We start from the raw sequence: 25,128 nt of genomic DNA, 5'->3' as shown, positions 1-25,128 counted from the left end.
TAGACAAATTAACAGAGGATGGGTCTAGCAGTAGCAAGTAGCTCTGACAGCTAATGGAACCTCCGTGTATAGTGGCAGTATATCACTGGGATACTGGGGACAAACAGGTGAAGGCCATCATCTGCATGCCCTAGTCGTGAGCCTCATAGGGGCATCTCTCTGAGCTCTGTTAAGGATGTTCACGAATCGATTCGGCACGTCCAGTAGAGATGTGCCGAATCAATTCAGTGCATCTGCTGAATCGTTTCGGCGGGGCGGGGAGCAGTGAATAAAGCAGGTCTTTACCTGCTCCACCACCACCCCACTGCTTTTCTGGGCCGCTCAGAAGTCCACGTGCAGCCGTGGGGCTTCACCCAGCAGCCTGCGCGCAGTGGCGGGATGCATGCGCAGTGGCTATGTGCGTCTCACCGGCGCGCACAGGCTGCTGGGTGAAGCCCCACAGCCATGTGTGGACTTCTGAGCAGTGCAGCGCCACGCCCGGAAAAGCAGCGGAGGAGCGGGTAAGGACCTGCTTTACTCATGCTTGAAGGTACCATTCCCCGCCCCACCAAAACATTTGTGCACATCCCTAAAAGAGTGCTGGAAGAGGTTCTTCCTTGAGGAACTCCAAGTAAAATGTTTACCCAGAAACAGGTTGCATTGATTTCAGTCTGGGACTTATTTCCAGGTTAATACCCTTAGGAAAGCAGGCCAAGTAATCAACAGCACACTAGCTGAAAAAAGCTACACCTTTCGGTCTCGAGTCATGCCAGAAATGAGTCCATTTTGCCCAGAATTTTATCGACTACATGATCCATCATGCAAGCAGGGATTCTGAGGCTGGCTACAGAATTCTATATCCTCAGAATCTCACTTCTGAGCCGCCCCGCACAGGAGTGTACTGGAGGGGCAGGTTATAAATGTTTTAAATAAATAATAAATAAATACAAGTTTTTTAAAAAATAAAATAATGTTTCTATCCCTGAAGGCTTAGAAATCTATAAAATGCAATAAGAATCCAAAGGGTCTGTTTAGTAGGCCTTTGGATTCTTATTGTATTTTGGTTATTGCTTGAATCCAGGAGACACATACCCTTTCATTGTAGCTAGAAATGTGTAAGCAGTGCTCTTTGGCTCTTTGCTTTGCCCCATAATTAGCAGAAGCATCATCTGTATACTTAAATGTGTAGCCCACTCTAACCCAGAGTTCAGGGCAAATCACAAATGCTCCTCAGCAATTATACCCTGAAAACAGAAACAATTGTGTCACCCACTCTGAAGGACGCATAATTCAGCGAGTTGATTATCCTGTCTGACTGACTATCTTGCAACACTCTCTCACAACACTAGAAGCAGGGCTCATCCCATGAAATTCAAGGCCAGGAATTTTAGACAAAAGAAAGTACTTTTTCATACAGCACATAATTAACCTATGGAATTATCTGCCACGGGATGTGGTGATGGCCACTAGCTTGGATGGCTTTAAAAGGGCTTAGACAAATTCACGGAGGACAGGTCTACCAATGGCTACTAGTCTGGTGGTTATAGGCCACCTCCAGCCTCAGAGGCAATATGCCTCCAAATACCAGTTGCAGGGGAGCAACAGCCAGAGAGAGGGCATGCCCTCACCTCTTGCCTGTGGGCCACTGTGTGAAACAGGGTGCTGGACTACATAGGCCTTGGGCCTGATCCAGAAGGGCTTTTCTTATGCTCTTGTGTTAACCCAAGACCTCCTTTGTCTCTAAAAATTCAGTCCTTCTGGCTCATTCCCCACCTCACCCTGAGAAGCCAATTCCATAGTCCCAATCCATACAACCTTCCATTTCAGTACCCCACTCTTTGTGTACAGCCCCTGGGGGACAGCAAGTAACATTTCTGCAAAGCATGATGCCAAAGACAATGGTAGTCAGAGGTGGAGCTAAAGGTGTGGGAGGAGCTGGAACACATTTGAGTAGGTGGAGCTTTGAACACCACCATTTGGTGGGGGGGGGGTGGCACCAGCCACCACTGTTCCCAGGAGCCCCCTAGCTAGCCTGCCACTCCAACATCACTAACAGGGAGGTTAACAGAAAACAGCAATGGACAATCAGTTATCAACAACTCACTTATTTCCCCGGAAGAAATACGTTTTTCCACTCGGCATCCAGAAAAGTGCGGCATCAATCCGGTCCGTAGGAAGCCCTCTGCCCAGTTCCTTTATGTGCTTGGGGTATCCCGGTTCCAAAGTGGCTTCATTGAAGACCCAGTGCTTGTCTCCTGTAAGAAGAAAGGCAACCAGGTTTCCCATGGTGCACTGAGCAGCCAGTCTTGAACGGATTTAGCACTCTCTAGAGGCAGATGACCAACCCACATGCTCAACTCACTGCACATCAAACTCTAGCGCTAGTCTACAGCCAGTGATGGCTGCCAGAAATAGTATTCACCTAGATTGAGTTCCCAGGCGTTGTTGGACTACAACTCCCATCAACCCAAGCGCTCTCTCAGCACTTCCGTGCCAACGCTGATCGGGGCTGCAGGGAGGCACACTGCAGCCCCACACGTCCACTTTTTGCGAGAGCACCAGCAGGGGGGAAGCAGGGGGGTGGGGGCTGGCAGGTAGGTAGCACCTCCCCTGCACCTTAAAGAACCCCCCCCCCGGAGTGCACGGAACCGGTTCCATGCACATCCTTACTGCGGTAACTGATAATTCAGAGCAGGAGTTTCCAACCTTGGGTCCTCAGGTGTTGTTGGGCTACAACGTCCATCACCCACAGCCACAATGGCCAGAGAGGATGATGTGAGCTACAGTCCAACGCATGATTAGGAGCCCCTGATTTAGAAAGTTTAAACTATCACATTGATTGATTTGAGTGCCGTCAAGTTGGTGTCGACTCTTAGCGGCCACATAGATAGATTCTCTCCAGGATGATCTGTCTTCCACTTGGCCTTGAAGGTCTCTCAGTGGTGAATTCATTGCTGTTGTAATCGAGTCCGTCCACTTTACTGCTGGTCGTCCTCTTCTTCTCTTTCGTTCAACTTTCCCCAGCATTATAGACTTCTCAAGGGAGTTGGGTCTTTGCATAATGTGTCCAAAATATGATAGTCTGAGGCTGGTCATTTGTGCCTCGAGTGAAAATTCTGGATTGATTTGTTCTATGATCCATTTGTTTGTTTTCCTGGCTGTCCATAGTATCCTCAAAAGTCTTCTCCAGCAACAAAGTTCAAAAGCGTCAATGCTTTTTCTATCTTGCTTCTTCAAAGTCCAGCTTTCGCATCCATAGAGTGTCATGGGGCAAATCATTGTCCAAACGATTCAAATCTTTGTAGGTATAGACACGTCATGGCATCTAAATATCCTTTCCAAGGCCTTCACTGCAGCCCTACCAAGTGCTGGTCTGGCGTATTTCTTGACTGCTGGATCCTTTACTGTTGATGGTTGATCCTAAAAGGTAGAAGCTATCCACCACTTCATTGTCTTCATTATCAATTCTGAGGCTGGTTGCTGTACCAGTTGTCATTAGTTTAGTCTTCTTGACATTTAATCATAGTCCCATTTTCTCACTGTGCTCCTTGACTTTCATTACTAGAGCTTGCAGATCATCCGCATTCTCAGCTATCAGAGTGGTGTCATCAGCGTAGCGCCGGTTACTGATGTTTCCTCCTCCAATGTTTAAACCACGCTCATCTTCTTCCAATCCAGCTTCCCTCAGTATATGTTCCACATATAAGTTGAGTAAATAAGGAGAAAGTATACAGCCTTGTCTTACTCCTTTGCCGATCTGGAACCAGTCTGTTTCACCAACTATCACATACTAACAGTATTTTCAGGTTGCATTAACTCAAGACTGCACAATTTTGGCCCTCCTGCAAATGCTGGACTACAACTTCCATCATCCCAACTATTGACCACTGTGGCTGGGGATGATAGGAGTTGTAGTCCAACAACAGCTGGGGGAGCCAAGTTGTGCAGCCCTGCATTAAGAAAGGAAAATTTGGGGGAGGGGGGAGAGAATACAGTAATAAAGATGTTTGAAGAATACATTAGCACCCCCAAAAATACTTCACAGCCCCCAGGCCAAAAGAGCATGTAAAAGCCCACTTACCTTTAAAGAAGACAAATTTCCCATCTTTCCTCTCATAGGCTGTATTAATGGTCGCAGGGAGGCCAACCCAGAACTGGCCAATCGGGAGAGGGTAGCCTTCCATCACACGATTATTCCGGACTCGCCAAAACCATTTGTCCTGGAAAGGGAAATATTTCGTCAGTGTATCTGTGTTTAGTTATGCAAAGTAGTTTAAAAATGCTGAATAAATTGTGCAAAATAAGAAAATCGGGCATATTGGCTTAATCTGCATAATTTACACATGCAGCAGAATTCTGATGTTCCTGCTTTCCCCCAGCTAGAAATACATGCAGCCATGCATATATGACCTGTGTGAATGCTTGACAGAAATCAGTGGGGGAATATGAGTATATTGTTGGTGTTAGGGTGAACGTTAGTGGGTACAGTAATGGTCAAGGCCTTCTGTATTCTGCGATTTTTTATTTATTTGTTTGTTAGTTTATTTATTGCATTTCTATACCGCCCCATACAAAAATGTCCCTGGGTGGTTCTCAATATAAAACCAATTAAAACATTAACATAAAACAATTTAAAATAAAAGCTCTAAAACTGAAGCTTTGAAACTATAAACTAAAAGCCTGACTAAACAGGTATGTTTTTAGGTCCTTCTTAAAAACATTCAGAGAAGGGGAAACTCTATTTTTTTTAGGAAGCGCATTCCAGAGTCCTGGGGCAACTCTAGAAACAGCCCGGTTTTGATTCGCCACGGGCCTCCCCAGATGGTCTTAACATGCGGTGGGGTTGGTGAAGAAGAAGGCACTCTCTTAAATACCTTGGACCCAAGCCATTTATGCAATCTAGCTGCGCTAACAAGGAATTTGAGCACAGATTTCAGTATCCTGCCAATTAATTTTTTTCCCTTAAGTTTCTAACCCTTAGTAGGCAAGCCTGAAAATGTACAGATGGACCTTGTCACTCGCAGTCGTGACAACGTGGTTTCGCACATCTGTAGTCGGGCAATGGAGGCTCGACCTCGGTATACGTGGTTAAATAAAAGGTTAATATCCATGTATCCACAGTTCCTAGGTTTCACCGTTTTGTTGAAAGGAGCCATTTTGTAGCTCTTTTGTGGAAAAAATATTTGGGGGGGTTGGGAGATATTTTGGAGAAGTCGCTGCCAGTCTGTGAAGACAATAGTGAGCTAGAGAGACCAATGGTCTGACTCAGTATATGGCAGCTTCCAATGTTCCGATGTGGAAAATTAGGCAATTGTGGGGGGAGCACTGCTGGACAGCTGGAGACCTTCAGAGAACAGTATGGCACTTTATTTTTCTTTTTTTTCCATTTTTAGCCATTTTATGCCCTTTTTTTCGATCCTGAGCAACCTAACCCCTCAATTCCCATAGCCTCAATGGACCGGGTCTCACAATCTGTGAGACCCGGTTTGGGGTGGTGAGCGGGAAGGGAGCCCTGGGCGGCCGGATCGGCTGCCCACACGATTGCCGGCTCTGAGACGGAGCCGGCAGGGGCTGGGGAGCTCGGGGGTTGCACGGCCCCCAGAGGCCCCAATATGCCCTGCACAAGCGAGCAGGGCATACTGGGGAGACCCCCAGAGTCGGGAGGCAGCTTTTTGCCTCCCTTCCAGGGGGCTACTCATGATTTTGGAAATCAGGTTTGCGGAGCACTCGCTCTGCAAACCTGGTTTTGGGGCAGGGGTTCTTGAGCGGGTTACCCGCTCTAGAACCACTGGGCTCGCAGCCAAGCCCGGTGGTTCTGACGACCTGCAAAAATCGGGCTAGGCTCTCCTAGCCCAATTTTTGCTGATCGTCAGAATAGCCCCAATGTCTTGTTATCTGTGGTTCCATTATCTGTGGTTCTAGCTGCAAATGGAAACCACACAGATAACGAGATCCACCTATATAGGTGCTGCCTGATGAAATATCGTAAGCCAGAACGGATTTAATGCAAAATTTTCAATAGTTAAGGGAATGGGCTGCAGTAGCCTGCATAGTTCTCTTTGTCTGTTAACCATGGCAAGGCGAAACCTAGTAAGTTATGCAAAATAGGCAGATATGCATAGATGTGATGAATATGCATGTTTTGTAAAGGTTGCAGAATCTAGTTTTTCTCAGCGCAGAATTTAGGTGACTCTGTGGCAGAATTCTGATAAGCTGTTTCAGAGCAGAACACAGCCCATCTAATAAGGTTACTAATAGAACAGAAAGAGATAGCCTTGATGGATGCCCTCCAACCAACCCATAACCCCGAGCTCTAATAATGTTCCTCCCACTAGCCTCACCTTGAAGACAAACATTTCGCCCCTTAGCACAGCAATGGTGTCAAATCTACCATTACAGATGTTGGGGCCGTATGGTGGGTTGTGGGGTGGCCGATCAGGAACGTGGGGTTTCCTGGTTGTGGGGGGGATCTGCGAAGGTTGACTGGGGTGGCCGCTTTGAGACCCTGGAAACAAAGATGTAAAGGGTTAATTTCAATCCCTGCCTTTTGAGAGCAGGGTAGGACTGAGGAAGTGAGAGAGAGAGCGCGCGCTACATAGAAATGTCTGGCCCAATAAATGACTGAAGTGTTAAAGGACCAAGATCATAGCTAGGGACTGCCATGATCACTATCATTGGTAGTATATCAATGACCACTAGCATAAATGGCTTTTAGCCATAACAGCTAAAGAGGAAGCCTCCATATTCAGAGGCACTATATCTCCCATTACCACATGCTACAGCACAAGCAGCAGGGGGTGTCTCCCTCCATCATAGCCTGCAACAGTAAAAGTATCTTCATTCCAAATGGGACATCCAGCCTCAACATGAGATAAGAAAAGCAGCTCTGAGAGGGACCAGAACGAGAAGCCCCCACAAGTGGTGGAAGGCCAAAAAAATCATGGCCGCCATCTTCTTGAGGCACACTCAATTGGGCAGCACTGAGGGAACAACTGGTGTTAAATACAGTTATTTTTAGTCACCGACCTCTCAGAAGAGCAGAACAAGAGAAGCAGATCAAGAACCAGATCAAGAGGTCAGAGGTCACACTGGGGCAACACGGGTCATACCATACAGCTGCTGAATGCCACGCCGGTCATCCTCAGGCAATTCAAAGTTTTCTGTGTCCATCCACTGGTAGAAAGGTGCCATGATGGCGGATGGGTCATTTGAGTGTTCCAGACCCAGGGCATGGCCGAGTTCATGCACGGCCACAAGGAAAATGTCATTTCCTGTGAGGAAAAAATGGAGACACCTCAGACATTACTTCAACATCCTTCAGAATTAGCTAACAAAAGTGAATAATCTATCTTTCTGAGCAAGCAAATTCCCCTCAAGTTGGAGGTTCAAAGAGTGTTGAAATATTGAGGAGGGACATTTTCCTTCACGGTAGACCCAAGACTATTTAGTTCAAGAAGGCATTGTGGAATGGGATATGGGGCCATTTCCCCTTGAGCACGAGTTCAAATCCCAAACAGGCTGGTTAAGAAGAGAATAAGGAATTAGATGCCAGGCTTTTTCTCCCTAGGAAGCCCTTCTTTCTTGTCTAGAGCGAGTTACAACATGAGACATGTAGGGAACTGGAAAAAGGAAGCTCTGTTGTGGTATGTCTTGAGTCGATGAGTAGCCAAGATGGGGATTACCCACCAGTCCATTCTCCTCCTTTTTCGCCTTCTCTCACGTTACCCAATATGACTCACGCACATAGAAATCTTCATCCTTCACGTAAGCACATGCACATCCTCCGATCCCCAACATCCCACCATTTCTCTTCCCCATCCTCAAGTTCTCCTCACCACTCAGGTCATCATTGCGTGACGTCCAGGGCTCAGCAGCATCAAAGTGAGTGTCACCGCCAATGTGAGGGCCCGGGAAATAGGCATGGGCCAGAAAGCCTCCCTCGCCGTCGAAGGGTGTGCTGTCGCCATGGAAACCCTCGGCGAAGAAGATCATGATGTCAGCCTGGGGTTCACGGCCCTCACGCACAGCCGAGTAGGGCACCTCTCGGAAACGCAGTGGTGTTACCGACTGCCACACGCTGAAAGCACGCCGGATTGCAGTGAAAGTGGCGTGCTCGCCCACCTTGGGCGTATAGTTCTGGATGCTGCAGAGGAGGCAAATGTTGGGAGTCCCAGTGCCTTGGAGGATCTCACCCCAAAAGTGACCATGCCGCCATCTCCCACACCGCGAGGGAAAGGCCTCTGAGTCTGGAAACCTCCTTCAGGACCTCCTCAAGGCTCCCCCAATCAACCCAGCATCTCTCACCTGCTTCTCCACTGTCCCACAAACCCCCAGTTCTCTGCTATAATTTATCTCCCAAGCATCCCCTCTTTTCTCAGCCCCTTTTAGCTACCTTTCCCCCACACATGCCTTTTACAAAGGACTATAACTCCTTCCCTTCTTTTGACAGCCACATTGGAAACGTTGAAAAACACCAAAGGATAGAGTGCGAAATAACAAGAAATCAGTCCAGAATCCAGTTTCATAGTGCTGGATCTACAGGCTTGTAGAGAACCTCTTTTCTTTCATTTAAAGTAGCTAGAGATCTTACGTTTTTGCAAAGGAATATCTGAGAACATGCATGCTGTGTGTTCAAATGAGAGAAGCAGGAAACCAGAAATCCAGGGAGGGGCTTCCATCAAATAGTGGGAGGGGCTTTCATTTCATGCTGCTCTTGGCCCCTCCCCATGTCCCTTACTCTAAAGCTCATCATGTTGCCTGAAACTCAGTTTTGTTTCCTTCCGTTCCCATAAAATGTTACAATAACAAAACATCCCCACTGGCAATCGTCAGTATGATTAAACTGTGCTTAAGAATATGTCCTGTTGGCATTCTCTCTGAGAACCAGGTCAACTTCACAAAGCTCTCTGTATCGTCTGCCCCTCTCCCTCGATGCATCCAGTGCCAAAGATAATTCATTCTCCCTCCCCATGCATTACCCCCTCTCTGCCCCAGACTGACTCCTCAACCTCTTTCAAACCTCACCAAAAGCTAAGGTCAGTCTGTTGCCACTTCAGCCCCTGGATGGCGTAGCGTCTCCGGCGTACATTGGCTTTGATCTCTGCTCCGAATTTATCCGGGACGCCACAGCGGGGCTTCTTCATGGCCCTGAAAGAAGAGAAAGGCATTTTAGGGTTCCAGTTGCATCTGAGAGAGGAGAGCTTCCATGGCACTGCCCATCTCTCAGGGTTTCATAGAGACATCATAAATGATCTAGAAGTTGGGGCAAGCACGAAGTGGCCAAACTGGCAGATGACACTAAACTATTTAGGGTAGTGAAATACAAAACAGATTGTGAGGAGCTCCAAAAGGATATCTCCAAACTGGAGGAGAGGGCGACAAAATGGCAAATGCAGTTCAATGTAAGCAAGTGTAAAGTGATGCATATTGGGGAAGAAAAACCCCAACTTCACAAATTCACTGATGGGGTCTGAGCTGTCAGTGACTGACCAGGAGAGGGATCTTGGGGTCGCAGCAGACAGCTTGTTGAAAGTGTTGACTCAGTGCGCAGCAGCTGTGAAAGAGGTAAATTCCATGCTAGGGATCATTAGGTAGGGGATTGAAAATAAAAATGCTAATTATTATAAGACAAATCTATGGTGCGGCCACATTTGGAGGACTGCGTGAAGTTCTGGTCACCATATCTTAAGAAGGACATTGTAGAACTGGAAAAGGTGCAGAAGAGGCCAACCAAGTTGATCAGGGACCTGGAGCACCTTCCTTATGTGGCAAGGCTACAGCATCTGGGGCTTTTTAGTTTGGAAAAGAAGCACCTATGGTGAGACATGATAGAAGTGTATATAATTATGCATGGAGTAGAGAGAGTGGACAGTGATAAATTTTTCTCCCTCTCTCACAACACTAGAACCAGGGGTCATCCCATGAAACTGAAGGCCAGGAAATTTAGGACAGACAAAAGGAAGTACTTTTCCACACAGCGCATACTGTAATTAATCTATGGAATTCTCTGCCATGGGACATGGTGGTGACCACTAGCTTGGATGGCTTTAAAAGACACTTGGACAAATTCATGGAGGACAGGTCTCTCAATAGACCTGCCCTCCATGCTACTAGTTTGGTGGCTGTAGGCCACCTCTAGCCTCAGAGGCATGATGGCTCTGAATTAGGGTTACCAAAAGTCCCTTATTAGCAAGGGCGTCCCTTATTTCAGTCCAAAATTGACTGGAATTGACTGTCCCTGATGGCAGAGATTCTCAACGTTGGGTCCCCAGATGTTATTGGACTTCAACTCCCATAATCCCCAACCAAAGGCCACTGGGCCTTGGGATTATGGGAGTTGAAGTCCACTAACATCTGGGAACCCAACACTGAGAATCCCTGCCTTATGGGGTCTATTTGTCCCTTTTTTTTCAGTGAATGGGAAGAACCTATGGTTCAGATCAAACCAGTTATTTTCACTAATGACTGAATAATTAATGAGTTCCAACTCCTTTCCCTTCTCCCTCCCTACCAGATAACTCTGCGGTTCTGGTGGGCCGCAGGCTTTGGGTTGCCAACAGCCCCATATTGGGGACATCAACAAAAACATTCACATTAGCAGCCATCAATGATTGGCTAACGTCATTATCCAGGTGTCAGGATCATGAAAATCATGTAGGCAATGACTACTAGATAGTGCTCATGTAAGAAACCTATTTTTACTGGCTAACAATGCTTCTCTTTCTAGGAAACAAAATGACATCACACTCATTCTAGCTAACCATGGTTATATCAATCAGCAGAGGAGAAGCTATCTAAGTTGTAACTTGTACCACAGTTTAAGTTGAAAGTGGTAAAAATGCAGAGCACCCCGGCTCCCAATTACTCCTGCATATTCCCCCACTCGCGTCCCTTATTCGAGCAGTGGAACATAAGCAACCCTACTCTGAATCCCAGTTGCAGGGGAGCAGCAGCAGGAGAGAGGGCATGCCCTCACCTCTTGCCTGTGGCCTTCTCAGAGGCATCTGGTGGGTCTGTGTTGGCAGGCCCTTCCTTTGGGCAATCACCCCCAGCCCCACACTCTCCCAGGCCCTGCGGCCGGGCCCAAACACCCCTCCACTCCCCATCAGCTGCAGTTCCTCCCCGCCAACCACTCAGTATCCAGCATGCATTGCGCTAAGGAGTTCCATCGCCTCCCTCCTCATTTGAGCAAAGAAAGAGGCAATCGAAGTTCCCAGCCCCACACGAACTGGACACTAAATGAGAGGCCTGCTGGCGCCCTGATTAAGCATCAAGCATCTTGTCCAAGGGGCAGGGGAGTCATTAGTGGGTGGCCCATGGGCACAGGCCCCCAGTGGGTTGCTAAGAGCCCTGTATCTCAGCAGCCACCTCCCTCCTCCATGACCTCTTCCAGAATGGAAGAGCAGCTGTGGAGGCACCTTGCAGGGAGCACGGGAGAATGTTCCTAGGCTCACCTCACTCCCTGCTGCTTCCACCTTCCTAGGTGCAGTATTATAATATTGGAATACATCATTATTCTTGGGGGAGGGTGATTGAATTTAATTGTCAAAAGAGGGGCCCAGATCTTTTAAGTCCCTAGCAATGCCCCTGCTAAGGGGAATTATAAACTGAAAGAAGAGTTCTGTATGATTTAAAAGTCTCCATCTGATATTTCCAACATTGCTTGGTCTTTAAAAAGAGACCATTTCCTGTTCTGTTTGACCAACACAAACACTAAAGGCCAGCTCTGGAAGCGCAAGGTTCATGCAAGCAGCTTATCACCTTTATATAGGCCAAAGCAGGGATTTTCAACATGTGGGTCCCCAAATGTAATTGGACTTCAACTCCCATAATTCCCAACCAAAGGCTACTGGGGCTGGGGGTTATGGGAGTTGAAGTCCAATAACATCTAGGGACCCACACGTTGAGAAACCCTGGGCCAAAGAATACCCATTTACTTCAAGCCACCTAGCTTTATGCCAAATAGTGGAGATCTGAAGGATCTCTGATTGGCCCAACCATTGCTGACTGAACCTGAGAAAAAGCCACCATTTCTTCTTCTGAAGCTGCTCTCGAGACCTATTTAAAATCACTCTCTCTCTCTTTTCTTTTCTTTTTTCTTTTTTTGCATTCCTGCCAACCTCTTGTGGTATGGAGTTCCACTGGTCAACCATAACGACATCAAGCGTGGCTTGCCCTGTGTACAATATGAGGGCCACCCTCAGGACAGGATGCTGCTCAGCCATCATGTCTTCTGGCCAGCATTGGGAATTGGAAGCAGGAGGCCTCCCACTCAGCCACAACCACAAACCCAGTCTTTCGCTCGGTTACATCATGGCCTTTTAGGTGGTTTCATAACATCTTCTTCCCACCAGCAGCATTCTGAGAACCCTTGAGGATTTTCCCTGTCATTCTAGAAAACCATGGTTGGTAGGTCTTTGGTCCTTTAAAGTCCTTTCTCATTTCCTGGTGGCCTGTCTGCCCTAACCTTGAGATGTGTCATTTGTGCGATGCGTCTTGTGTTTGGAAAATGTCTCCTGTCCCATGAAGCTTTTCCAGCGTCAACAGGGCACCCTGCCTCGGTTCTGCTCCCCCTCCATTCTCGTCTCTAAACTCAAGCCATCTACCAACCAAGGAACATGCTTTCTCCCAGCAACTGCCCAACTGGTTGACATCAAAGTCATGAAGAGAAGGCACCCCTAACAAATATACCCCACTGGCCCAATCAATATTGGGATCCAGTGTCACAGGAGAGAATTCCCACTGACACCACAACCAGTTAAAACTCTTTGATCCACACAATAGGTACGACAGAGGGTCCTTCCAGGTGCGAATAAATTCCATAGGGACATTGGAAGCTGCCTTACACCGAGTTAGACCATTGGGCCATCTAGTTCAGTATTGTCCACATCAGGGGTAGGCAACCTTGGCTCTCCAACTGCTGTTGAACTACAACTCCCATCATCCCCAAGCTGCAATGCCAAGGTTGCCTACTCTAGTCTACACTGACTGGCAGCAGCTCTCCAAGATTTCAGGCAGCAGTCTTTCCCTGCCCTACCCGGAGATGGGATTGAACCTGGGACGTTTGACATGCAAAGCAGATGCTCTACTACTACTAATAATAATATTTTTTATATACCACTCTTCAACCAAAGTTTTCAAAGCGGATTACATAGAAAGATAAACAATACATAAATAAGATGGTGGCCTGTCCCCAAAGGGCTCACAGTCTAAGAAGAAACATAAGGTTGACACCAGCAACAGCCACTGGAGGGATGCTGTGCTGGGGCTGGACAGGGCCAGTTGCTCTCCCCCTGCTAAATAGAAGAGAAGCACCACTTTAAAAGGTGGCTCTTTGCTCGGTGAGCAGGGTAGTTCTGCCACTGAACGACAGGAAGCTGCCTTACACCGAGTCAGACCACTGATCCATCTAACTCTGTATTATCTACACTGACTGGCAGCAAATCTCCATGGTTTCAGACCGGACTCTTTCCCAGCCCTACTCGGAGATGCTGCCAGGGCTTGAACCTGGGACCTTCTGCCTGCAAAGCAGATGCTCTGCCTCTGAGAACAGACCCATCCCCTGTATAGAATTCCACTGTTCCAAGCACAAGTTTGCTCACCCTCCACACACTTCTGCAGGCTTCCATCACCCTTCGCAGCACAGATTCACGCCGTGTTCAGACCCAGAGCAGGGTCCGTCTGCGATTTTTGCTGCACCATCGACAGGCCAGCTCCTGCTTTCTATAAAGAACCGATTACTATGACTTCTCTGGGAAATGGCAGTTCTTCGTGAAAAGCAAGAGCCAGCCGGCAGGTGACACTGCAAAAAACGCACAAGGACCCTGATCTGGGTCTGAATACGGCATGAACTCATGCTGTGAAGGGCAACGCAAGCTTGCAGGAGTGTGGGGAGCATAAGTAATCTCACACTTGGAGCAGAGGAATTTACTGCCGCCTGGAAGGGCCCTTAGAATCAAGCCATATGTGCAGACAGCAATATCACTGTCACAGTTTCTCCCGTGCTCGCAGGAATCCCAACCAAAGTCAACAGGATCGCTCTTCTTTCCCAGCTTGCAAAAAGGGACTTTTTTAAAAAAAGGGAATTTTTAAAAGGAACTGAAAGATGTTTGCTCTAGCAAAAGAACAAACATGTGCTCAAGGCCCCTTCTTGATGTCGGGGACAACAGTGAGGAATTCTTACTAAATCGAGAAAAGGGGAAGTCAAGGGCTTTAGGAGCATGGAGGGGATGGGGACAAGGGATTACTCACTTCAGAGTCTCAGCGTCAGCTGTGCCCGTCACCTGGAGCCCGTAGAACCTCTGCATTGCAGCAATGGCGGCTGAGAACGACTGAGGAGAGCGCTGGGTGTGTGTGCGGAGGTCTCCGGGGGGCAGGTAGCCATATTGCTGCAGCCAGGCCTGGTGAGGGAGTCAAAATAAGGGGATGAGAAACAAGGGCTGGGGGGAGGATGGGAAGGGTCAAGAACCCTATCCACACATTAAGTCCAGCATGCATACAGTCTGTGTGCAGTTATTCACCCATTATGTTCACTGCATGTACAGTAGTTATAGGAACATAGGAAGCTGCCATATACTGAGTCAGGCCCTTGGTCTATCTAGCTCAGTCTTCACAGACTGGCAGTGGCTTCTCCAAGGCTGCAGGCAGGAATCTCTCTCAGCCCTATCTTAGAGATGCTGCCAGGGAGGGAACCTGGAACCTTCTGTTCTCCCCGGAGCGGCTCCATCCCCTAAGGGGAATATCTTACAGTGCTCACACATCAAGTCTCCCATTTATATGCAACCAGGGCAGACCCTGCTTAGCTAACGGGACAAGTCATGCTTGCTACCACCAGACCAGCTCTTATCTGTACCCCCCATGTGTGTCGGGGGGGGGTGCCTGTTCCCAGATTCACTTGAAAAGCAAACACATGTCTAGTCAATCACACAACATGTTCAGACATCTGTGCACACGTACAGTGTTATGTCTGAATAGGGTTATGGCTTGTCTGCTCTAGATCCATGGCCACAGCACGATTGCTGGGAATTCTAGCAAGCCCCTTTGATCATCAGATCTGCAGCCACCGCCTTGGCCAGTAGCTAAACTGTAAAACAAAATTCTGAGTCCTCTCCACTTGGTTCCCCACTGCCACAGAGAATAAAGCTGGCATGATCAGGGGGGCAATGGGAGAGAAGGACCCCACAAAACTACATCAGATTGTTCAAGCGTCTTGTCGAGAGGATTCAAGCATTTGGGCACATCGGCCTCGTTCTCACTCCAGCAGCAAGCCTGTGCTAGGGCTGGACCACTTCAGATTGCATGTGTGCACTCAAAATAAATCCTGTTCACGTAGAAAATCAGCCTATCGAGGCCAAGAATCCCAGCCTCGCCTTCTCCCTGACATACTTGGGGAGGAGAGCTGGTCTTGAGGTAGTGAGCCTGAACTGCCCCCTTTGCTAAGAAGGGTCTGCCCTGGTTTGCATTTAGACGGGTTACTACATGGGGACACAATATCTGATATACTAGATTTCTATGTGCAGGAAAAAGATTATAGGGCAAAACTGAGTCACATAAGCCTCCACCTGCAACAAAAAATGGCAGCCCAGACGTAGGGACACCCGCCGCAATGAAGGCTAGGCCACAGCACCATAGAGTCTGGAGAAACCAGACATGACCGAGGCCAATGCCTAGCCGCAAAGCGAGATCTCCCACCAATCAGCCTCCTCCGCAGCTGTCTTCCCCACAAGTACACCCAAGAGTTTGAGAAAGGAGGAGCAGAGCAACGAGGCTGCTGCCTGTAGTGAAGTGCTGCTGGGGACGCTGGAACAGCCCAAAGGCGAGGGCGGGAGGGATGTATTCTGAGCCAGTGGCAGGGATGGGCTGCAAATAAGACACACAACAGAACTGCAAACGAAAAAACTAAAATGTCGTTCCACATGACATAATGCAAAACATGTGGGAACTGCTGGATGGAGACCGCCTGAAGAGAGCCTTGGGAACATGGGGGAAATTGCCACTACCCCCGCCATTACGGGTTGCTTTGAGGGGCCTTCCTCGATACCCATAGGCTAGGGGTTCCCAACCTTGGGTCCCCAGATGTGGTTGGACTAGAATGCCCATGATCCCCTTCGGCCACTGGGGTGGGGATGAAGGGAGTTCTAGTCCAACCACATCTGGGGAACCAAGGTTGGGAAGCCATCATTGGCCACATCTTCAAGCATCCACTCCAATGGCCCAGACACTCTGATCCAGGGCTTGAGAAATCCCAGTCGCCCGGGAGCCATGGCTCCTAGAAATTTAACCGTGGTGCCCAGACTAGGATATTCAGAGGTAGGGCGATTTGATAAAATCTTTATTTGCCCCAGGTGGGTTACTTGCACAGGGGATAAAGAGAAGCCAGTTCACCCCCACCCTCCCTCATTTACTCTCCCCCTCACCTCCATCCCTAAGTCCAGTAATTTTGTAACGTATTCATTGTCTGGCTATTAATTTTTTGGCTCCTAGATCCTAAGAAAAATTGTCAAAGCCTCGTCTCATCACCCATTTCCCCTGCTTGGCTCTCCAAGATATACCCTTCTACCTATCCACTCCACACCCCTTCCTATTACCCCACTACTTATCATTGATTTATTTATTTGAAATATTTATACCCCGCCCCTCCAGTACACTACTGCTCAGGGCAGCTAGCAACAATAAAACAGATACAAGGTAAAATAAAATAAAATGGGTAAAATTAACCAACATAAGTAAACAAGCTAAAAGTCCAGGCTAAAACCACAATCCGAATTACCACTGCTGTTCCATAAGTTTCAAATTAAAAGTTATTTAAAAAGCTAAAAATGGAGAATAATAAAAACGAAGAGCCTAGCAGATATAACCAAAGATGGACTGTTAAAAAGCTTCTTTTAAAATGTATATTTGTTGTTGTTGTTGTTGTTGTTTAAAAAACACTGAGGGAAAGTGTAGGGAAAACACTATCCTCTACACCCATTAACTATTAACTATTAGAGAGCCAGCGTGGTGTAGTGGCTAGAGTGCTAGACTAGGACCGGGGAGACCCGGGTTCAAATCCCCATTCAGCCATAAAAAACTAGCTGGGTGACTCTGGGCCAGTCACTTCTCTCTCAGCCTAGCCTACTTCACACAGTTGTTGTGAAAGAGAAATTCAAGTATGTAGTACACCGCTCTGGGCTCCTTGGAGGAACAGCGGGATATAAATGTAAAAATAATAATATTCATCCATCCACCCACACACACGCCTATCCATCCACATTAGCTACATTGGTCCATCTCCAGATATCCAGTCTATCTCATGCACCTATCCTGCCTCATTTTCTTTCCTCCGAGATGCCCAGAACAGAGACTCAAGCGGAAGCACCACAGGTGAGCTCCCTAAGGGTTGCAGTTCTTACATCAACACATTCTAACTAATCCTTTTGCGGTGTAAGAACGTATGCCTCAATCTAGCTGGAGAGGATCAGGCCCAATGGCACACGAAGGCACACTTAAGGCCAGTCCCTCTCTTGCAAAAAATAAGCTACCTCACAGGGTTGTTGTGGAGATAAAATGAATGCTACTCTGAGATTCTTGGAGGCAGGGAATAGATATTTAAATCAGATAGATAGATAGATAGATAGATAGATAGATAGATAGATAGATAGATAGATAGATAGATAGATAGATAGAATTTCCACACACCCTAGCCCTCTCCACACATTATCTTCAATGCACATACAACCGACGTACAGTGTACGTCTGTACGGTTATGCACATATTACGTTCAATGCAAGCACCATAGCACCAATGCAAGCGCACGATCTGTGTGTACCCTGCATTTGTGGGGGCCTGTACCCAGTTTTCACTTTTAAAATAAATGCCTGCAACAGCCATTCACACAAAAACATGCAGAGGAGTACAGACACTTGCAGTCACAGACCATGTGGCCTCAGAAGAGGGCTCTTATCATTTTCCGTCCTGCACCTCCATCTCTATCTGTCTATCCATTCCCACCAGGCCAGAGAAATAGACCAGATCAGGCATTTTAGTTCATTAGGATTTCTTCCTGAGACCCTAGCATTGGCACATTCTGTTCCCTCTCTCCCTGTGCGTCAGCCCCTTCCGAGGCACCCAGGCCTGGCTGGTGGCTGTCTCAATTCTCCCCCATTCTCTTGATCTCTGGAGTGAATCACTCTGTCGGAAGCCATTTCCGGGCCGGGTGAGGACCCTGAGCAAGGCCCTGGGGGTGAAACTGACTAAGGCTCCTTCGAGATTGGCTGTCATGCATCATCCATCTTCAGCTCCTACCTAGCCCATAGACTTCACCTAAGCCTTTGTGTTGCAGACAGGGGGTTGCGGTGGGGGGGGAGGCCCCTGCTTTGGTGGGGCTGGATTGAGCTGCTTTGTAAAGCGGGGCAGCTCTGAGGGTGGAGGAGGCGGAGGGAAGGGCCGGGAGGGATTGTGGTTCAGAATGGAGGCTCATGATATATCTCTCCTTACGTAACATCAGGTGATTCAAAGGGGGTGTTGCAGAGGCCAAAACCCAGGTAACAAGGCAGTGCTCATTTCCAGATCTGGAGAGCTGGAAACGGAGCAGGGTTAACCCCTTGTGATCAAAGGATTTGCAAACAAAAACAACACTGCCCCATCTTAAGCTTTGATTGGCTTAAGATCAGTTCATCGGACCTCAGCCTAGTGTTCTGCTCCTGAGAGAGGACAGCCAGAGGCTGGGCTGTCTTCTCTCTGCCTCTTGCTGTCTTCTCGCTGGGAAGATCACAAGCAAAGATATATCTGACAGCCTTCTGCTCCTGTTTGACCGCCTTCTGCAGTTGTTTTTCTCTCATGTTTGCTACTGGTATAGTGCCTCAGCCTAAGGAGGTTCCATTTAGCGGCAGAGAGCAGTGTTTCTCCCTCTCTCCATAACTCTAGACCTCACAGTCATCCCATGAAACATACTGGCAAGGGCAGACAGAGGAAGTATTTCTTCACACACAACATAATTCACTTGTGAAATCCACTGCCACGCAGTGTGGTAATAGTCAATCACTTGGATAACCTTAAAAAGGGACTGGACACATTCATGGTGACTACATCTATAAAGGGCTATTAGCAGGGATCGCTAAATGAAACCTCCAGGTTCACAGATAGTAGGCCAGTTGCTGGGGAGCAAACTGCGGAAGACAGCTGTGCTTTCATATCCTGCATCTGTCTGACCTCTGTTGGGAGGAGGATGCTGGACTAGATAGCCCCTTCCTCTGATCCAGAGGGGCTCTTTTCATATTTATTTTTTACATGTATATCCAGCAAATTCTCCGAGGAGCCCAAAGTGGCAAAAAAGGTTATGTTTATCCTCGCAACAACCCTGTGTGGTAGGTTAGGCGGTGAGTTTCACGGCTGAACGGTGATTTGTACTTGGGTCTCCCCAGTCCTACACTCTAATCACTACACCACACTAGGTGCCTCGGAAGCTGCTGCAGACTGAGTCAGACCAATACTGGTAGCTCAGTATTGTCTACACTGGCTGGCAGCAGTTCTCTGGGGTTTCAGACAGGAGATCCCAGGAAGTGAACCTGGGACCTTCTGCATGCAGAGCTGATGTCTTCTACTGAGCTCTGGGCCCATCCCCAGAAGTCACTGGAAGAGCTACACTGGGCACTTTCTGGCTTTGGCTTTCCACATGGTGCCTGCTACAATATATCTGCCACCCCTCTCCTTGCAAGTTTTATTTATAATTGTTAGAGACTGGTGTTTTGTTTTGTTTTGTTTTGTTTAATGTGATTGATTAATCACATGCCTTTTAATCAATTAATCACACAATTGAATGCAATACATGTCCACAGTGCCAAAGCCTCAGTATACTTGTTGAGATGCTGAAATAAGCGTGAAACAACCAGCCGTTTAATAAACCAAAGCTACCCACTTGCTCATTCCCTATTAACAGCAGCACACCATGATCAAAACAGCTTTTAGAAAAGATCAACAGGGGTGCCCTGAACTCTCTTCCGCCTTCTCCTGATTTATTTCCTCCTGCCCCATTTTCTTCTTTCCCAGAGTCAAAGAGGCGAGCAGAAGGGGCAGTGATTTTAAGGTGGAGCGCAAGAGCCTAACCCTTCATTTACAGAAGCTGGAGATTGTACAAGAGGTATTTCAAACTCTGCACATACAGTCTTCTTTCAAAACAAACATGCCCTGAGGGCAAGGGTGGCCGACCTGAGCGCCCCCTCCCCAGCTGTTGCTGGATTATTAAATTTTGTCGGGGGCGATGGGATTTGTAGTCTGACAACAGCTGGAGATTCTCAGGGTGGCCACCCCAGGCAACCTGCACGGACGGCACCCCCACCCAGTTTCCACAGCCCTGGGCATGGCCAATCCCTTCCTCGCCGCCTTCTTTCTTCTCTTTCTCTCAATCTTTCCTTGCCCTGTTCTCGCCAACGTTGGGTATAAAAAAAGGCCTACATGCCCCCGCTTTTTTCCGCTCTCGCTCTCTCTTGCTCTTCCTCTCTCCCATCCCACCCCTCTGGGTCCCTTCTCTGCTTAGAGCAATCTCTAAAAAAAGGGACCATGCCTCATCCTTGAGGTCCCAAAAATACCCGTTGGAAGAGAAGGAGACACAAACAACCCGCTGCCCACGCAGCCCGGCTATGGTGACCGTCCTGCCCTCCTCCTCGTGTTTCGCCCTAGGCCAAAGCCTTCCTAGAGTGCATTCCCGAGGCCCTCGTCTTGTCTGAATGGCTGGCCTTGAGGGTTCAGACAAGGCCCTCTTTTGTCTCTTCTCCCACATCCTCATTCCTGGCATTCGCTTAACCTTCACTCATTCAAGCCATTCTTTCTGGACCTTGCTTGGCCAAAGTTAAAGCTGCTGCTGCTGCTGCCGCCACCCCACATTTCAGACTTGGGCCAGCCATTTCCCTCAACTGTTCTGCTTTTCTATTCCAGGACCGTTTCCTCCTTTTCCCAATTTACTGGGAACACCCACATGAAAAGCTGCCCTTTTCCTGCCAGAGTCCTTCCCTGCATGCTGCCTCCCGTTGTTTCTTAGCCCACATTTGTTCTTCCTCCCAAAACTCTCACAGAAATTAGGTTACGAGGCAGGAAATACATCCTTCCAGTATGTCCTTTGCCTCCCCAACAGATGTGTCCATCACCGCTGCTGCAGCCACCACTTGTCTCTCGCCCTTGTCCGCCCTTGTCCTCGCTGATCCATAGACCTTTTGGAGGTTGTTCCTACCGGCCACCCACCATGCAGCAGATTTCTTTGTTCCTCCCAAACTTTGCAGTATTGATTCGGATTCTTCCCTAAACAAATATATCCAAGCCACTTTCCCTGCTTTGCACTCCTTTGCTGCTGCAACAGTTTCCACAGTCGCAAGAGGTGAAATTCTTGGACAGGATATGAAAAGCGGGAAGAAGAAAGAGAGAGAGAGAGAGAGAGAGAGGCAGTAACAATAACAGACACCCCATTGCTCAGAGCCAGGGAAAAGCTGGAAGGAGATCGGGCTGGTTTTGTTTTTGTCCTTCAAGGAATGATTGCGTAACTGGAGCAGCATGATCAGATGGGAGGAAAGATGGATGGGGGGCCAGAAATATGTATGGCTACATGGAAAGCGATATAGACAAGAGAATGGTAGTCAGGGATCGATCGTTGAGGCTGGATGACAGAAGGATAATACAAAGAAAGAGATGCGTCTGGATGCTAGACAGACAGAAAGGGATGGATGGTAGACAGAAAGACAGGCAGGCTGGAGACCAACTAAAAGCCTTTTTTAATAGGGAGAACGGTTTGAGAGAGACTTTGCTTGCCGGGGTCATCCACACCTTTCCCCCTTATCCCACTATCACTTCTGGCCAAATAGGTTTTGCAGGTTTTTGAAACACAGAAAACATGCACAAACTGACCAGAAGCAAAAGTAGGATTAGTATACACACCACAAGCATCAATCCCTCATTCAAACTTTGTGCAATTTTCTCAGAAATGATCATCTGTCTCCAGAAACAGGCAAGTAAGCGGGTATTAAGACAGACAGATGTGACTAAAAGACAGACACAAATGAGAGACAGAGAAACTCTCTATGTGACAAAGGGTTTAGAAGAAAGAGGGCTTCGACAAAGATGGTGAAAGGAAGAGGGCAAAGGAAAGATACCAGTTGGAAGAGGGAAGAGACTACATGTTGGGAATGAAAAAGGGGTTAAGGAGAATGGATGGTGACTTACCATTACTTGAATTATGAGCAGAGCAAAATAATAGAAGGAACAATACAGTAAGTCCATATAGAAGTTAAAATAAGACAAAGAGTAAGAGAAGACCTGAGTAGGAATGCAGGATTTTCATCCATGTTGGGGGAGAGTTGTGAGAAAAAGGCTCCAGGAAAGAAAAGCAGGATGAGTGAAAGAATAAAAGCAGAAAAAGAAAATGAAATCCACTGATAAACGAGTGAGAAGTGTTGGCTAGGGTTGAACCCTCCAGCCGTCTAATCCATTCTTAGGAGGTGAAATTAAAATAAAAGGTGATGAGCAACTGAAAGATAAAATCAAGAAAGAGCAGGCAGATTCAGAGGGACCGGCCCGTTTAAAATTGGAGCACGCAAGTACAAGCGATTGAGGGAATAGGGAAGTTTGGCAAAAAAAAACCCAAATGGAACAGAAAATGCCTTGGCATAGAAAGCACCATCTCTCTGTCCAGCTGCAGAACACATCCAAGAAAAGAAGGGGGGAAACAAAGGATAGTAAAAGCAAAAGCAAAGGAAGAGTAAATGGAAAGAGCAGATGGAGAAGGAATGTGAATAAAGGAATAGAAGCAAAACTTTGGCAGAAGGGAGAAGCAGGAAGGAAAAGTCAGAACGTGCTCAGCCCTGCTGGAGGTGGGGAGAATGGATGAAGTTTTCTAAATCATATTCAGTGCAACTGCTGTGGGAGAGAGCTTGCATGTGAAGAAATATGTGGATAGGAAGGAAGGAATGTGAGAAAAGGAAAGAGAAGAAGCAGAGGAATCATCAGTGATGGAATCAAAGGCTAATGTCGGGACACAACCCCAAAAATTCTGCAGTAACGAATTCTGTGGCAGAGGCCAAGAGAAAGGATAAAGTGGTAGAAGATACATGAAAGAGAGGTGGGGGGAAAGAGGACAGAGCAATCTCTCCAGTAGATCAGTGGAAACAAGAAAAATCACTCAATGGTTGCAGCAGAGCTCAGAGAAAGGCAGGAGAATGGAAAGAGGAGCAAAACTATTCACCGAACGGGGATGAGAAAGCTGGGTCGGCAGAGGAGTACAGAAGGCAGGGTATAGGTGAGGGGGGAAAGAAAATAGCCAAGGAGAAGGACAGATGGGAGAGAAGGAGAAAGCAGGGAGAGAGCTCAAGCAAGTGGGAAAGTCGGCGAGCAGAGGTGAAGCCATGCAGGAAAGACATCTGGTGAGCGGGCTTGGAAGCCCAGGAAGACGCGAAGTGGAAGATCAATGAGGGGCAACCAGGAAGGGGTGCAGAGGCTGGCAAGTGAGAGGATGGAGGAGCCAGGGAAGCGAAGGAGCCCGGAAAGGCAGAGGGCAGCAAGCCAGGGGAAGGAGGGATGCGAGCGAGGGGAGGCACAGAGGAGCAGCTCAAGCTCCTGAGCAAGGAGCAAAGAGGCCAGCTGAAATCTGGCAAGCGAAGACGTGCCGCTGGCTGGCATTGGCCCCGGCGGGCTGCTGGCCACTAACCTCAGGGCTGAACTGGGAGGTGGTGGTGGAGCCGGGCTGCGGGAGGGCGCTCAGTGCCACGGTGATGATGGGCAGCAGCCGGAGGAGTGCGGGCCACGGACACATCTTCTTGCCTCCTGGTTGCCCCCCAACTATGGGTCTCGGCGGCGGCGGCGGCGGCGGCGCTTCCACTCACTCAGCCTTGTTGCTGGTGGAAAAGTTGCTGCTGGGATCGTATTTCCAGCTCGCTCCCTCTGTCCTCGCGCGGTTCTTCCTTCCCTGCCTCTCCCGCCCCGAAGACGTGTGCAGGCTGCAATTGCGGGAGGAGGAAGGGGGTGGGGGGGAGAAGGCCAGGCCTCGCGGAGAGGGAGGGGCAGCAGGGAGGAGGAGGCGCCCCTGGAGGAGGGGAAAGAGTGGGGGGGGGAGAAGGAGAACAGAGGGGGAAGGAGCGGGCGCGGGACTAGCTGATCGTGGGTATAATCTCCTCCTGCAAAGAAGCTTGAGTCCATCCAGCTGAAATAAATGCATACTTCTTTCCACGTCTTTCCCGCTCTTATCTCGCATGGCAAATTTTAGATGGTAAATGAACACAGGACGCTGCTGTCTACCGAGTCAGACCAGCTCCATCTAGCTCAGTAGTGTCTACTCTGACTGGCAGCAGGCGGCTCTCCAGAGCTTCAGGGAGGTTTTCTTCTTCTTCTTCTTCTTCTTCTTCTCCTCCGCCCTCCCTGGAGATGCCAGGGATTGAACTGCAGAACCTTCAGATGCTCTGCCACTGAGCTAGGGTCTCAAGCCACAAAATACTCCAGGCCCACCCCGGGGATCACACACGCGAGCTTGAGATTACACCCTAACCAACTGAGCTAACTGGTGAGCTCTCAAGGGCTCTAGGTCAGTGTTTCTCAACCACCGGTCCCTGGACCGCTGCCGGTCCCCGAAGGGTTGAGTGCCGGTCCCTGACTGGGAGTCAACCCCCCCCCCTGAAATCAAGGGGCACACTTCCTCAATTTTGCACATGGCACGGAAGAGGAAGAGTATCACGGAGGCATGGGACCCTTCTTGTGCCTTGCCTCCACGTGCTGCTGAGATCTTCCTATAGCTATCTTATTCCCTATCTTTACAGCTTCAAACTGTATGCGGTGCGGGGGCATGGAGGAAAAAGTATGGCAGTGGGCGCCACTTGAAGGGCTGCTGGTTCTTGCATGCTCATTGTTTGCAGCCAAAGGTTGGTTGATTGAAACCCAGCTGCCTGTTGTGGTCGAGGCGCCTTGAGAGGGAACACTGTTTCCCTCTTGCATCAGTAGGGCTTGCTTGTATGTTGTTTCCATTGGCCCCATGTAGCTTTTGAATTTTTCCAATGGCCCAGCATCCCCTCTCCATTGAGTAATCACAAGCACCTCCACTCCAGACATACTGGAGACAAATTTGTTCACCCAGGCTTTTAGATTCAGGGGTTCTCAACCTTGGGTACCCAGACGTTGGTGGACTTCTACTCCCATAATCCC

The 25,128-nt window shown here is 48.4% G+C and overlaps 1 protein-coding gene across 1 annotated transcript in view; it reads right to left on the bottom strand.

Annotated features, from left to right (window-relative positions):
- MMP14 (matrix metallopeptidase 14) overlaps window positions 1-23,956 on the bottom strand; it is a 28,814-nt gene extending 4,858 nt beyond the window's left edge. The window contains exons 1-8 of the mRNA XM_053261426.1: window positions 23,645-23,956; window positions 14,230-14,378; window positions 9,004-9,126; window positions 7,815-8,122; window positions 7,089-7,250; window positions 6,321-6,484; window positions 4,061-4,199; window positions 2,084-2,234 (exon numbers count right to left, since the gene is read on the bottom strand). Of these exons, the coding sequence (XP_053117401.1) occupies window positions 2,084-2,234; window positions 4,061-4,199; window positions 6,321-6,484; window positions 7,089-7,250; window positions 7,815-8,122; window positions 9,004-9,126; window positions 14,230-14,378; window positions 23,645-23,749 (1,301 nt within the window). The 5' untranslated portion in view covers window positions 23,750-23,956. The remainder of the gene's footprint in view (window positions 1-2,083; window positions 2,235-4,060; window positions 4,200-6,320; window positions 6,485-7,088; window positions 7,251-7,814; window positions 8,123-9,003; window positions 9,127-14,229; window positions 14,379-23,644) is intronic.
- Between the last annotated feature and the right edge of the window lie 1,172 nt (window positions 23,957-25,128).

This window comes from Hemicordylus capensis, chromosome 6 (genome assembly GCF_027244095.1).
Source record: "Hemicordylus capensis ecotype Gifberg chromosome 6, rHemCap1.1.pri, whole genome shotgun sequence".
Lineage (NCBI taxonomy): Eukaryota > Metazoa > Chordata > Lepidosauria > Squamata > Cordylidae > Hemicordylus > Hemicordylus capensis.
Note: the sequence above shows the minus strand (reverse complement) of the source record. Positions and strands in the feature narration are given on the sequence as shown.